General features: G+C 42.5%; 1 protein-coding gene across 2 annotated transcripts in view; it reads left to right on the top strand.

Annotated features, from left to right (window-relative positions):
* The window catches only part of llgl2 (LLGL scribble cell polarity complex component 2), a 77,513-nt gene that overhangs the window by 48,949 nt on the left and 12,150 nt on the right, over positions 1 to 16,414 (top strand). For both annotated transcript variants that reach the window (XM_032573834.1, XM_032573833.1), the window contains exon 16: positions 237 to 433. In XM_032573834.1, the coding sequence (XP_032429725.1) occupies positions 237 to 433 (197 nt within the window). The remainder of the gene's footprint in view (positions 1 to 236; positions 434 to 16,414) is intronic.

The raw sequence follows: 16,414 nt of genomic DNA, 5'->3' as shown, positions 1-16,414 counted from the left end.
AAATTTTGTATTGATTTCTTAATATGGGTGTGTGCATTTGAAAGCACATTTAAAAGTTGTTGAAGTTGCACACAAATGTTTCTTTGTAGTTTACAGTTTGTTTTACATGCATAAAACCCCACCATTACAAACAAACGTGCTTACACAGCTTACAAATCTAGTATCATATAGGAAGGAAATACTCAAAATATCTGTGTCTATATCTGATAGCGGTTTTATTGCCTCTTTTCTTCTAGGGCCATACCCAACTGGATGTTCGTGAGGAGCCTGTGCTTTTCCCACCAGGGTTCCAGCCTTTCACTGTGGTCCAGTGTCAGCCTCCTGCTGTAGTAACAGCCCTCAATCTACACTCGGAGTGGAAGCTGGTAGCCTTTGGAACCAGCCACGGCTTTGGCGTGTATGATTACCTACAGAAGAACACTGTTCTTGTCAAGTAAGTACAGAAGAAGAAGAATGGGTGATTTGTATTTGTTTACAACATATTGAGTGTAGCATTTATGCTCTCCATTAGTTGTTTTTAAACACTGATTAATACCTGGCTCTGTACCTACAATCTAACCCTTTTAAATGGATTGAAGATGCAACTTTCTGCAGGAATTCAAGATTCAAATCGAAAAGGCTTAACGATGTTACTCATTGCTGTTGTCCTGCATGAAGCTAGCGCAATCAGGCCTAGCATATGTCATTTACTCAGAATGCATTGCAGCATAAACATGGCAATGTCTGTGTGACAATATTTTATCTAAATTCAAAAACCAAACAGCTTACAGTATTTTTACTGTATTGTTTTACCATCCATTCATCTTCTTATGCTTATCTAGGGTCGGGTGGCGGGAGCAGGGGCGCTGCCAGGAATCTTGACAAAAAATTTAATTGGATCCCCCCTGTGCAGCTGCTCTTACAATTTCTTGAGTCTATGTGGCCCATCAAAAGCATCACAATCAGTTTTAGATTACTAAAATGTTTTTCCACATGTGCAACATTCATGGGTAACGTGCAAAATATACATGAAGCAAAGCAGATTTCTCATAAAATTCTTTGTAGGTGCATTTTCAAGCTGCAGTATATGACTATTAAAAAAATATGTTTGTTACAAGACAGATAATCTGAAAAAAGTCAATCTCTTCCACCTCCTCCCTGAACTACTATTATTGGCTAAAGTAATGCAATGTTCTGGCCAAAAACAACCAATCAAAACCAGGAGAAGGGTCTTAGTACTGTCAATCAACCTCATTCACCCACTACTAAATGTGCTAATGGTGGAGAAACAGCTTATCATTGCGAAACTTATCGCTAGCTACAGCATAGCACAGGGCAAGGGGAGGGAGGCTGTGCAGCCACACGTGATTGTGATTTACATCGCTAAAACTTGCCTCTGATTGGTTGTTTCTAGATAGCACTGGGAAAAGGCAAATTAAATACATTTTTCACAGATTATCTCTTATGCTATACTGTCACAACATAATGACAATTTTAACAAATATGTAAAAGAAATATTTTTTATAAAAGTTACATACTGCTAGGCCTGTCGCGATAAACGATAAATCAACTAATTGTACGATAAATTAAAACTATCGACATCATTTTAATTATCTGCATTATCGTCTCTTCCGGCCTTTTTCTCTTTCTGTTAATGACACTGAATGGAAAAAAAGGCTAAAAAAAAAACAAAACAAAAAAAACACAGCCACATTCTCACATACATCATTCATGATGATTAATGGTTGTTTTTGATTGCATTTAGTTTTGTTATTGCTGTCGGGTAAAAACTATCTCTGAGACGGTTGGTTCTTGTTCTGGTTGCTCTGTATCTTCTGCCTGAAGGCAGCAGTGTGAACAGAGAATGTCCGGGGTGAGAAGTGTCCTTTGTGATGTGTTGTGCTTTTCGTAGACAGCGGTCACTGTGCAAGTCCTCCAGTGAGGGGAGAGGTCAGCCAATGATTTTTTGGGCTGTATTCACAACCCTTTGGAGAGCTTTCCTTTGAGCCGTAGTGCTGCTGTTATACCATACGCAGATACAGTAAGTCAGTATGCTCTCTATGGAGCACTTGTAGAAGGACACCAGCAGCTTCTCCTTGATGTTGTTCCTCCTGAGAACCCTCAAGAAGTACAGTCTTTGCTGGGCCTTTTTTATCAGCTCGAAGGTGTTCATGTTCCATGTGAGGCCCTGCTCAATGTGGACCCCCAGGAAACGGAAATCAGCTACGCTCTCCACACATTTTCGCCCAATGAGTAGTGGTGTAATGTCCGTTTTATTCCTCCTGTAATTTATTATGAGTTCTTTTGTCTTTGAGTTGTTGAGGAGCAGATTGTTCTCTCTGCACCACACTAACAGCCGCTCCACCTCACCCCTGTAGGCGGACTCGTCGCCTCCTGAGATGAGCCCCACCACTGTGGTGTCATCAGCAAACTTGATGATGGTGTTGCTGTGGTGGGCAGAGGTGCAGTCGTATGTGTACAGACAATAGAGCAGGGGGCTCAGCACACAGCCCTGTGGAGAGCCAGTACTAAGGCTGAGGGCAGTGGATGTCTGTTTTCCCACCCTAACTCTCTGCTGTCGGTTGGTCAGGAAGCTCAGAATCCACATGCAGGTGGAGTGAGGGAGACCCAGGTCCCCCAATTTGTCCACCAGTCTGTGAGGGAGGATGGTATTAAAAGCAGAGCTGTAGTCTACAAAGAGCATCTGCACATAGTTCCCCTGCTGCTCCAGATGTGACAGAGCAGCATGGAGGGCCGTGATCACAGCGTCCTCTGTGGATCTGTTGGCTCTGTAGGCGAACTGGTGGTGGTCAAAGCCAGGAGGGAGAAGTGCTGTGATGTGACCCCGGACCAGTTTTTCAAAACACTTCGTCACCACAGGGGTTAGTGCTACTGGCCGGTAATCGTTGAGGCAAGAGATGTGAGGTTTCTTGGGTATGGGGACTATGGTGGAAGATTTCAGGCAGGATGGGACTGTAGACAGGGCTAGGGACTGGTTGAAGATCCTGGTGAAGACTCCAGCCAGCTGATCGGCGCAGTCTTTCAGGACACGTCCAGGGACACCATCAGGTCCAGCAGCCTTCCTTGGGTTGACAGCCCGCAGTGTGCGCCTCACCTCGTGCTGCTCTACAACGAGGAGTGTGGTGTTGTGGGTCGCTTGGTGTAGTGTGGCTGCCTCTGTTGGCTTCACCTCAAAGCAGGCAAAGAAGAGGTTCAGCTCCTCTGCCAGCGTGGCGTCACCTTCCGCAGCTGCGAGGTTGGTCCTGTAGTTGGTGAGATGCTGGATTCCCTGCCACACCTGCCTGCTGTTGTTGCTGTCAAGGTAGCCCTCTATCCTCCTCCTGTAGTCTAACAGGAGGAGGATAGAGGGCTATTATGGTTGATAATCTCACACAGTCTACTCACCTCTCTTGGAGAAAAACTGGGTTACAAATTGGCACTCTTTTCCTCTCTCTATCTCAAATTTTTTGAAAACCTGTATAATTTTATAATTTTCCTTAGCAGCATAGTAACTGCCACAGTCGTTCTTGTCTTCTACTGACTGCTGCTGAACATTGTTACCGTCAAGTGCGCTAAGCAGGACCGAACCATTTCATGCAGATCCAGGGGCCGAGGGGTTCAGTGCAAATATGGATGTGTGGTTTTTGGTCTGGGAGTGGTCTTGTAACATTTGATTTTTACTGCTAAACACAATTTTAGAAAACAGAATATGATTAATTTTCTAATTGACAGGGCCCCAGACTTTTTAAAATTTCTATGAACAACAACAACAAAAATAAAATTGTGGAGGGACCCTTGTCGGTCAGGGGCCCTTGGAATAGTCCTAACCTTTCCCCCCCTATATGGCGCCCCTGCGCGGGAGTAGCAGCCTTTGAAGGGAGGCCCAGATTTCCATCCTCCTAACCACTTGGGCCATTTCCCCCAGGGGAATCCCAAGGTGTTCCCAGGCCAGCCGAGAAACAGTCTCTCCAGTGAGTCCTGGGTCTTTCCCGGGGTCTCCTCCCGGTGGGACGTGCCCGGAGCATCTCATCAGGGAGGGGTCCAGGAGGCATCCTAACCAGGTGACCAAGCCATCTCAACTGGCTCCTCTTGACGTTAAGGAGCAGCGGCTCTACTATGAGTCCTTCCCAGATGACCGAGCTTCTCACCCTATCTTTAAGGGAGAGCCCAGACACCCTACAGAGAAAACTAATTTCGACCACTTGTATCCATGACCTTGTTCTTTTGGTCATGACCGAAATAACAAGATGAGTGGAGAAACATAGATCGACCCGTATACCAAGAGCTTCACTTTTTAACTCTGCTCTTCCTTCACCACGACAGACCGGTACAGCGCCCGCTTCACTGCATACGCTGCGCAAATCCACCTGTAGATTTTTCCCTCATTTGTGAACAAGATCCTGAGATACTTAAACTCCCCCAGTTGGAGCAGAACAGTCCCCTCTGACCCAGAAAAGCACTATACCATTTTACAACTCAAGACCATGGCCTTTGGAGGCACTGATCCTCACCTTCACACTCGGCTCAGAACCACTCCAGTGACCACTCCCAAGGCCACCAAAACTTGGTGGCCTTGGGAGGGAACTTCCCTTGGGAGGTAATAAGGTCTGCATTTGAAAACTCCACATTCTGTGAGCAGTGACTCTCGGTAGTAGCAGAGTCTGTGCACCAAGCTTTGTTAATATAAATGCACAAACCTCCGCCTCTGGTCTTGCTGGAGTCATCTGCTGTCCTGTCGGCTCGGTGTGTGTGGCGTCCACTTAGCTGGATAGCATTGTCCGGGCAGCTGTTGTTTAGCCATGTTTCGGTGAAAAACATGACATTTGAGTCCATAATCCGTCTGTCACTCGTGATGGATAGTCGTAACTCGTCTATTTTATTAGCCAGAGAACGGACATTGGCGAGGAAAATGCTGGGTAATGGGAGCCGGTGTGGTGTTAGCTTTAGCCTAGCTCGCACCCCTCCACGCTTACCCCGCCTTTGTTTACGTTCTTGTCGTGGCCTGCGTACACTTCCACCCGGCCGGGAGAAGTGAGCAGCCTCCGGTGTTCTGGAGATCTCTGGGATGAGTCGGAGATCGGCGATCATAGAGTCAAAATTGTAGCTCCAAATGTCCAGAAGTTCATGTCTGCTGTAGCTCAGCAACGTTGTGCAATTCGGAAAAAAAGTCCAGTAATGAATAGGTAAAAAACCACTAAAGAGCAGATTCTGGAGAGACTCTGAGCCTCGCGTTGTTCACGCGCCGCCATCTTTTGCCTCAGCCTTTTCATAAGTTAGAAAATAATTTAGATCCATAGTTTGACTCTGTCGACTCAGTACTCCTACAGATTTGAAATGATCAATTGCAGAATCTTAAAGGCATCCTGCCAACCTTCACTATAGTCCGGACTTTTGAGTACTGAGAGGTCAGGCTTTCTGTGGATGACTAAAGGCCTTGAAAATTTGTTTAATTGTAGTTTGTATTAATTGTAGTGTGTAATTGTAGATTGTAGTTTCATATAAAAATGTTGGTGTGAAATTGATATTCATCAATCCAAGTAATAACTAAACTATACTAGGTCAGAGGGATGTTAGTAAAACACTTATGACAAACAAAACAACATTAAGACAAACACTTCGACAACATAGAAACAATCTGATAGATAATCTCGCCGGCACTTATTCTACTTCAAGTACAGTTAATCCTTGTTGTGTTGCACTGTGTGGTTGTGTATCAATGTGTGTGCATATTGTTCATGGGAGGAGGCATGCCTATGTGTGTAACATCACGAACGCGCTGTTGTTGCGCAACACCCCCCCCCTCCTTTCTGTCTCTATTCTCTCACTCTCTACTTCCTCTTCTGAGAGGGGAGATGTGCTACCAGCTCTCCTTCTAACGGGTTAATTGAGTTTCCTAAATCTGCCGGGATTTACCCTGTCCAGAACTGAAGTAAACTCTGTTTAAGCTGGTTTCGAGAAACGATTCGCCTGGTTTTCTGACGGCCTACATCCAGGTGTCCCACCCTTCTTCCCCCTGTGAATTAGCCAGACTGAGCAGCCTACAGCCAACTAGTTTCACAGAGCACACCTGTTAACGGTCGCTCGTTCTCTATTTTACAACTTGCATTTGTTATTGAACCAGGTAGGTTTTAGTGACTCGGGCGAGTCCCAAGGATGACGTTTTAAATTTGGGCTACCAGCAACCTAAAAACATTTTAAACTTTTTCCTCTCCAGAATCAAACATCACAGCTATTTTACAACCATCAAAGAACTTTAAGGTGACTCATTAACTGAATGTCCACAACATCTTTTAGATTTTCTTTATGCTAAATATTTTATTAGTAAGGCATTTTTGCAAGGGTCAGTACAGCTTAATTCAGTAGCAGAAATAATCAAATAAGTAAAATCAATCATCTAGTCTATCTTTCCCTACTGCTGACACTGAAAACTAAAAAAAAAAAAAAAAAGGGAACCTTTGAGAGAGATGGACGGAGTTTGACGTTTCGAACCCCAGACCTGGCTTGATGATGAAGAAGGTGCTGCAGCAGGAGGAAGATGTTGATCGGCGAAGGCAGGAATCTCTGTGATGATTGAAGATGAAGAAGGTGCTGCAGCAGGAGGAAGATGTTGATCGGCGAAGGCAGGAATCTCTGTGATGATTGAAGATGAAGAAGGTGCTGCAGCAGGAGGAAGATGTTGATCGGCGAAGGTCAGGATCTCCGCAGGTCTGATGAGCTTCTTCTCCGCATGGATGGTGAGGTCACACAGGACTTGGTGCTGGCAGGAAGGAAAGCACCAGTTCTTCTTCTTTGTCTTTGCCTTTGTCTTCATCTTTGTCTTTGGGGTCTGAACCCAGCTGATGAGAGAAGTGCGATGTGAAGCCACAGGTTGTGGGCCTGACCGGTTGGTCTCCATGAGCGGGACAGTCTTCGGCTCTGTGGCTCCGGCTCTTCTTCAGCTGCAGAGTTCTTTGTCCATCTCGATCTTGGCTCGAAGCTGCCCGGAGGATCCAACAAAAGGTTCCTCTTTTGCACCCACCTTTTATAGGGTTTATCCACCCTTTTGGGGCGTTTTCATTGGCTGTCTGCTTAGACAGATGACCTCACATCCATCACTGTCCTTCAGACATTATGTCCTAATGTCTGTGCTAATGTCTCCAGGTTGCTCAACCTCCTATGTCCGTTGTCTTCACAACCTTTCACCTAAATAAGGCGTTGATCATCTCTGCTCTCCTGTTAGTTCCTTGCCTTTCACCTTTCACCTACTCTCTACCTCCAACATATCAGTGATGTTTAATTGCAGTTACACCTTTTACACCATTTCAAGTTCAATGTCAAAATCACATTTATATCACATTTATTTTCTTTTAGCTTCTCTGATTTAGCATTCATTTATAATTTTATAACCATAACTTATATCACATTTATTTTCTTCAGCTTCTCTGATTTATCATTCATTTATGATTTTATAACCATAACTTATTAATTATACTTATTATAATCCTAATGTGAGTTATTACAGATGTTTTTCTGAAAAGAAACCAAGAATAATCCATGATTCTAATTATTTGATACTAAAGTTACAGTTACTTGTTTTTCTTATAAGTGTTCCCACAAATGTTCGTGTAAATATTATTACAAGTAAACCAATATTAATATAAATATTTTACTTTGAATCTTATCAAATTACTCAAAATGTTTAGATTTTCTTCTTTAACTTTCATGCTTTAAAATAAGGAATAGTCTCAGCTATTTTTATAAATCTGCAGGCTGGAACTTACTTCCTCTTTTTCCAGGAAACCTGCTTTTCCTGTTTAATGACTCTCTCTGACTGACTATGATTTCTTATGATTAGATAGAAAAAAGTAGAATTAAAGCAAAGTTTGCTTTAGACAAAAACAACACACACAACCAGATTTATTTTATTGACACTTAAGTCTACTGTTGGGCCTTGATGTCACTTGAGTGATTCATTTTAAAGATAACTTTATTTATTATTACTGTTAAACTAAAATCTCCAGCATGGGGAAGTGGGATGAGCTCGGATTTTCTTGACAGCGCTCACGTCAGAGTGCGAGCGGAAATTCCAATTGCCGGCCGCTCAGAGCTGTTTTTCTTTTTTCAACTCTCTTCCTCAACCCAAGATGGAGAGGGAGGGAAGGGAGTGCATTACTGTCCAAGTTTGTGTATGTGGGTGTGTGTATGTGTAGCCCAGGGATGGCCAACCCGCGGCTCGAGAGCCGCATGCGGCTCCTTGACCTGTTCCATGCGGCTCTTGCGTTCATATAGTCGCATTCTGCTAGACGTGCAATAATGACGAAAAGTAGTCAAATGAACTGTCAATTATTGACAACAGCAGCACGCCATTACTGTTGGCCATAACCACGCAAAAACAACACAAACAAAAAACAGTCTTTGTTTCTCTTGCAGCCTTACTCTTTCCAGTCGTTTGCCATCTGCTCTCACACAAACCTCCGCTCACCCCTCACTCTCACTCCCCCGCCCCCTCGCTCTCTCATCCATCCTGATGCATTCGCGGACAATGGGAAATCATACACTCTAATTTTAATCTCTAAACAGCGTAACATCCAGTAACGTTTAGCACATACTGTAGGGTCGCTATAATATCCAAGTTTCGCTTCGCTTGAGTGCAATACGGTATTTTCGTCAAATGCGCATGTGCGCAGTTTTTCAGTAAGAGTAAAATCATTTGAGTAAACCTTTCGCGCTCAAAATGGCAGGGAAAAAATGCACAGGAAAACGAAAATATGAAGATGAACACAGGACGTTTTTGACAGAGTGGGAGAATTTATATATATTTTTTTAACGTAGTGGAAAGCCATTCTGCCTTATATGTCAGGTGTCCTTGTCGCATTTTAAGGCTTCAAACCTTCAGCGCCACTTCAGCTCACTCCATGCTAACATCGACCAGGAATTTCCAAAAGGGACTGAACTTCGCAAGCACAAGTTGGTTACCTTGAAAAGTCAGACAGAAAAGCAGGTAAAGTTTTTCCAAAAATTTACAAAGCACTCAGAGACTGTAACGCTTGCATCATATCAACTGGCTTGGAACATTGCACGGGCTGCCTGACCTGGTGCAAAGTGTGTTTGCATTTGTCAACAAACTGAATTTGTTCAAGGCGCACATTCAAAGGGAAAATTTAACACATTTTCCCACTCTACTAAAAGCCAGCGGGCAGGCCACCAGCGCCACCCTGAACAAGCAAAGAGCCAGATATGCAACACTGGTTGAAAACCTGCACGAAAGCTTTGTGGCCCGGTTCCGTGATCTACAACTGAAAAGGCCACAGATTACATTCCTTGTCGACCCATTTAATGCTGAGACAGACTGTTTGAAAGCCCCGCTAGTCATAGATGAGTGTGCGGCTGAGTTGGAGATGATTGATCTTCGTGAGGAGGACCAACTGAAACCTGCTTTAAAGGAAGGGACCATTGAGTTCTGGAAACATGTGCCAATGGCAAAATATCCCAATGTCAAACGAGCTGCACTTAAGATACTGTCAATGTTTGGGTCAACATATGTCTGCGAGTCTGTGTTTTCTACCCTGAAACATGTGAAATCGAAGCATCGGTCTGTTCTGACCAACATCCATGTCAAAGAATTGCTTCGAGTGACAACAACGGAGTACAAGCCAGATCTGAACAGGATTGTTCAAGACAAGGGATGCCAGAAGTCCCATTAAATAACACATGTAATGCACATAATAAAAGGAAAAATGTATTGTAAATTGTTCTATTATTGTTTGTTTATTTGGTTAAACAGAGTTTGTTTGCATGAGAAAGTGCACAGTGTTCATTGTTGAAAATGTCTGGCCTGGGGCGCGCCGTGGTGGCGTGGCGGTTGGCGCGACCCGTATTTGGAGGCCTTGAGTCCTCGGCGCGGCCGTCGCGGGTTCGACTCCCGGGCCCGACGACGTTTGCCGCGTGTCTTCCCCCCTCTCCTTCCCTGTTTCCTGTCGGCCTACTTTCGTAGGAAGGGACACTAGAGCCCACAAAAGACCCCCTGGAGGGGTACAAAAAAAAAAAAATGTCTGGCCTGTGGTCTTTGTAGTGTTAAAATAGTGTGTGAAATTTACAATAAATCTGGCTGAGCAAAAGTATGAGTATGAGGAAGGGATGGGTTGATGTTCATGTGTGCCCATGCATATGATGTGGCTCTTTGCAGTAACTTGGTAAAAAATATGGCTCTTGGTCTTTGTCTGGTTGGCCACCCCTGGTGTAGCCTGTCCCTTACCTTATCCTCTCCTATGCTCTGCTTTGTTTAACCTTTAATGGTAGATCATTTGGACCCACAAACCTGCTATTCGTACAGCAAAGCCAAAGCATGCACATTAGCCATCATTTTGCATGCATCGCACACAAACTCCAAGCAATCACCAGTTTCACTCAGTCAAGCCGTTCACCTCTGATAATAATAAAGCAAAGCTCCTGGTGCTTAAAGCCAAACATGCAATTTTAGCTGTTCATTACATGCGTTCACACTTTATCATACCCTTCTCATTCGAACTTCCATTCGTTTTGTCATACTTTGCTCATTCAACTCTTCTTTCACACTCATCCATCCGTCCATATCCTTCACACAAATAGTCATCGCACATCTCATCGCGCACAGGTCAACATCATTCCAGTAGGCCTACTCACACACACTTTCATACCTCTCTTCCCCAGGTATTTAGGACATAATTTAAAGTGTCATGGTAATCTAGTTAATTCCCTAATTTATCTGTGTACGCTGTCACTTACATTATCGACACTAGTTATTATTTTTTGCCAGAACAAATAATTTTCACTTCTGCAGGTCATTATTTCTTCAAGTTTCCTTATCTTACTCATTCAGAGATCTCAGAATTTATTTCAGTTAAGGCCATTTTGTTGTCTTGTTTGTCTCTCCTTTCCTTACGTTTTTACTCGGGGAACTAGTTAATGTAACTTCAATTAGTTACATTAGTTAGTGTATTTATTTATAAAATATGGTTGGCTAGTGATCTAATTCTTTCAGGGAAAAACTACCTTTTGGTCCCCGTCCGCCACGGGCACCATAAATAACAAATTAATTTGGCACCAATGTAATATAATCATGGATCTACTGTGAACCAAATCATAAGGAATAAGTTGATTAATTTAGTTAGTGGCGCTCGCTATATCTGCTCCTTGTAGTATTGCTTGCTTATCGTTGCTAAATATTGCTAAATATGTTATATATTCTTCAATAGATATAGCAGTTAAGTGAGTTTTCTGCAGCTTTTCAACTCTATTTACAGTCAAATATACATTTAAAAGATGTTCAACATAGTTCAGTGTCACAGAACCCATGGTTATTTGGATTAAAGTCTGTTTTATTTGAGTTAACTCAAGGTTTAATGCTTTAAACTTCTTCTCCGTATTTGAGCAAAAGGGAGAAAGAAAAAAGGAAAAGCCTCACTGCTCTCGCTGAGGTCCGAGATGCAACAACAGATGTTGACGTAATAGGAAGTGGGCTGTCTTAGATACTGTGAACTACAACGGGGTGTGTTCTCAATCACGACCGATCTGTGACCAGGTGATGTGGTGAAACAGAAGAGGGTGAGAGAGAGAAAGAAAGGTGGGGCAAGAGAGGGGAGGGTGAGTGAGATAGCACAGGGTAGAAAGGGTAGGAGGGAAGTTCGTGTGCTCTTTTTTCACTTTTTCCAAGAACTCTTTTTCTCTTCTCCCTACCAGCTTCTTACTGATTTTTTCTCAGCAAAATATGTATTTTATAACTAGCTTTAATATACAGCATAAAATTTACAAGTTACAGCAGCGTAGAAACAATTGCAGTCAAATTAAGGACCAATTTTTTAACTCTTTAGCAGAGCACGGCTTTTAATGCTTAATGTTACTTGAAAGCAGTCAGTTATTTAGTAAGCCAAACTTCATATTTTCAGACTTTTTACAGTATATACAGGCATGCCAATTAAAATTCACACAACAGTCAACATACAGTACATTCCCATTTATTCAGCCATTCATTTTAGCAACACTCATTCTATTTATATTTCTACCTCCTATCGATTTTATTACACCTCTTTCCTCCCCGGGGATTCTAGTTTATATAACTTTATTGATTATTATATTTATTTATAAAAATATAAAATTTAGTTGGCTACTGATTTAACTAGCCATTGTCCAATTTATGTGTGCACACATTTAATTCTGTTAGTACTTAGTCATTTCAGCCATGGCAACAGAATCACTTTACTCCTCTCCAGAGATCTCAGACAAGAAAATTAAAACAAATACTGCAGTTTAACTCACAAAACAATCCTTAAAAAACTCAGTTACTAAAACTTTGAGACTTCTCAGAGCTTGTCTCAGACTCTTTAAAGACCTTCCAGTGCCCTAATTGGGAAACCTCTGTCTCCTCAGCAGAGAGACGGAACTCAGAGCCATGCCCCGCCTGGCCGAGTTACATGGTCCAATTGACCCTTTTTTTTTTAACCATAGCGCTTTCACAACAACTATATAGAGATCTCAATCTCTGCGCTACTTCTTTTTCTTCCTTTTCAACAACTTAAGAGATCTCAATCTCTGCTTTTTTCTTATACATATATTCTCAGGCCACACCGAGAAATCTGCTATTTCTCTTGCTGGAGAATTCCGTCGCTTTTAGACCGGGGAAGGTTTGAAAATTCTCCTGGCCTATTTCATAGAAATCTCAATCTCTCTTCGCAGATTCAGCTGGCTTAATATTAAAATTCATAGCCTCTTGCCATTCTCCTAACCCACAGCCTCTTGCCGTATTTAACAAATCGTGATATGTATTAACTCGGCGGTTTTCAAAGTGTGAGGCGCGCCTCCTCTAGAGGGCGCCAGAGCACTTTAGGGGAGGCGCAGTGCAAGGGAAAAAATAAACCGGAAAAGAAGCTATCTGCTTGCTGTCTTGCGCATAGCATGCGTAATTGTTTTTTCCTTTGTATGCCTCCGCTCTTTCATACAACACGCTCTTTTAGCTCGAGATAAATTGTTTAGATGAGCCACAAAAAGAGCTCCACGATTTTGCAACTGTTTAGGTTTTTGATTTATTTTTTAATTTCAAGGAAATGTGCAACATTTACAGATGTGTTCCAAAGATCTGATCAAAATGTTTTTGTTAAGATGTGAAAACACTGTTGGTATCTCAAACATTAAACTCAGAATCTCAGATGTAACGTTTGTTTGAGAAAACGGTTGAAAAATGAGTTTGGGGTTGTTCTTATCATTAGAAAAATGAAAAAAGGGCGTATTTGCCATACAAAGGCCCTGATAAAATAATTAAAATGGGAGGAAATGTTTTAAAATGTTCATGTGTGAAATTTCATTCAGATAAAGTGTCATTTTAAAAGATGAGATGGTTCTAAAATAAAAGCAATTAGAAGGTGTTTTGTAGTGGCATTTATTTGTGTGTGGGTTGATTATTGGGGGGGCGCAACAGGCATTGTGCTCCTTGGAGGGGGGCTCACCCTTTCATACTTTGAAAACCCCTGTATTAACTAATCAACTCGCGAAGGCGCTTGCTCAGAAGAGCTTCACCCAGCTCGCTGAAATGTGGTAACTTATAACGCGGAATGGAAATTCCTAGAGTGTTACACATCGCCAAAAGGGCGTAAAGCCAGACTGACAAAGGTGCTTATTTTAAGGGTTGTATATATTTCCGGAATGTAAAAGGTACCTTTGAGCCTTGGTGACTAGACAAGGCTCAAAGCGCTCATCAAGCGCTAAGGAATCGCTTGATGATCCAAACAGAGGTTCCTTCCCTCGTCTCAAGCTCTGGCCTAGTTCCTTTGCTGGCGAGCAAGGGAATTGTCTGGCGTCAGAACTTTCTTGCACAACAGCTTAAACTAACAACTTTATTCTCTTTAATGATTGTTATTCCATATCTTCTCCAAATTTGAATTCCTTCCAGACTTCTAGGTCAGATTGACCCAGTCCATTTGACACAATACATTTCTTTTAGGTTAAAACATATCTTAGTGCGAACCAACCAAACAACATAATTTTTAACTATTAATATAATTATATTCCTCTACAAATAAAAATATTAACAATGCTCAAGCTTTATTAGCAACAGTTGACATGCTCACAAACCCTCCTGTAACTGTACCACAGGAACTCCAGTCTAATGCAGCCTGCAATGACTTTTCCAGCTTCTTTTCAGAGAAAATTCTAAAAATCAGAGGCTTAATCTGCACATTCACACTAAATCTAGTACCAATGCTATACCCAAACAAAACAAATACAGGAAAAATGACCCAATTTCAACTACTTAATTATAAAACCCTAGAAGAAATTAAAAGTCAATTAAGCTCAAGTTCCTGCTGTCTGGATGTCCTATCCACACATTTCTTTAAGAAAGTCCTGCCTATCATTGCAAATGATCTGATCCAAATGGTAAACTCATCGCTCTCATCAGGTGTTTTCCCTCAGGCTTTAAAAACAACAGGTATCAAACCACTGATAAAAAAAGAACAATCTGGACAAATCACTACTGCAGAATCCAACCTCCCATTCATCAGCAAAATTATTGAAAAAGCAGTGTTTCAACAGTTAATTAGCTTCCTAACAATAACCAACCGCTTTGAGGTCTTTCAGTCTGGTTTTCATGCTCACCACGGCACAGAGACTGCCCTTGTAAAAGTGTTCAATGACATACAGTACAGACCAAAAGTTTGGACACAACTGTGTGTCCAAACTTTTGGTCTGTACTGTACATATAAACACGGACTATGGAAGAACCACAGTGCTCATCGCTGAGTTGGACCTCAGTGCAGCTTTTGACACTTTTGACCATGACATATTACTGAAATGATTGGAGAGTTGGGTCGGACTCTGGTCCAGTGCTCAACTGGTTTGAATCTTACATACAGAACAGGGATTTCTTTGTGTCAATAGAAAACTTCTCATCAAAGTGGACAGAAGTCACATGTGGGATGCCCCAAGGTTTAATCCTAAGACTCCTCTTATTCAATATCTACATGCTCCCACTTGCTCAGGTTATAACAGGAAAAAGATTAACTACCATAACTATGTTGATGATAACATAGCTCTACATTACAATGTCACCAGGAGACACAGAACCCATCCAATCACTGAATAAATACTTAGAACAGATAAATGTGTGGATGTGCCAAAAATTTTCTCCAGCTTAATAGAAAAAAGGAAGAGGACGATCTAGAGTCAATGCACAGCCACATTAAGACGGTTACAAAGTCAGCCTTCTATCACCTGAAGAACATCTCTGGGATTAGAGGACTTATGTCTCACCAAGATCTGCTCTGCATCCCCAGAACCAGAACCAAATCAGGAGAAGCAGCATCCAGCTTCTATGCACCACAAATCTAGAACAAGCTTCTAAAAAACTGCAAAACTGCTGAAACACTGAGTGCCTTCAAGTCTACACTAAAAACCTAGCTGTTTAGAGTTGGTTTTGAAACATAATCAATTAAGAATTTAACGATGGCACCTTACTAAATGTAATGTTTTGATTGTTGATTCTATGTTGCATGACTTTGTGTTTTTATGATGTAAAGCACTTTGAAATGCTTTGTTGCTGAAATGTGCTACATAAATAAAATTTGATTGATTGATCCCACGGCTGAGTTTTTGTCTCAGAGACCACCCGAACCGCATGCTGTTTGGACTGCCAGTTCCCATCAGCTGCTTCCGGGATCCCATCGGCCAAAAAGGCCTGATAGGGCTCCTTCTTCAGCCTGACAGCATCCCTCACCGAAAGTGTCCACCAATGGGTCAAGGGTTGCCAACACAACAGGCACCGACAACCTTGCGGCCACAGCTCCGATAAGCCGCCTTGACAATGGAGGCATGGAACATGGTCCACTCGGACTCAATGTCTCCCACCTCCCCCAGAAAGTGTTCAAAGCTCTCCCGGAGATGGGAGTTAAAGCTCCATCTCATAGGAGACTCAAACATTCCCAGCAGATGCTCACTGACCGGCATCCTCCCCCACCACCGGAGCCAATTCACCACCAGGTCAGCTCCAAGCCTCTCTTCATCTGAGTGTCCAAGACATGTGAGCTGACAAAATGACGACAAAGTCTATCATCGAACTGTGGCCTAGGGTGTCCTGGTGCCAAGTGCACATATGAACTCCCTTATGCTTGAACATGGTGTTTGTTATGGACAGTCCTTGACGAGCACAGAAGTCCAACAACAGAGCACAACTCGAGTGTAGATCGGCGGGGGGGGGGGGGGGGGGGGCATTCCTCTCTACCATCTCCCTCCAGGTCTAACTGTCATTGCCGTTGGGCGTTGAAGTCTCCCAGCAGAACAAGGGAGTCCCCAGGAGGGTGTTATGGAAATTTAATTTATCAAAGAATGAGAAGCTGTTTCAATAATAAGAGAAAGATTAATTTTTGTCTTTAAGTTTCTTTATTCGAAGGCAAAAGCGTTCGAAGACCCTTCTCACTGAACGCAGTCAGGA

Source organism: Xiphophorus hellerii, chromosome 10 (genome assembly GCF_003331165.1).
Source record: "Xiphophorus hellerii strain 12219 chromosome 10, Xiphophorus_hellerii-4.1, whole genome shotgun sequence".
NCBI lineage: Eukaryota > Metazoa > Chordata > Actinopteri > Cyprinodontiformes > Poeciliidae > Xiphophorus > Xiphophorus hellerii.
The sequence above is the reverse complement of the archived record's forward strand: the minus strand, read 5'-3'. Positions and strand labels throughout refer to the sequence as shown.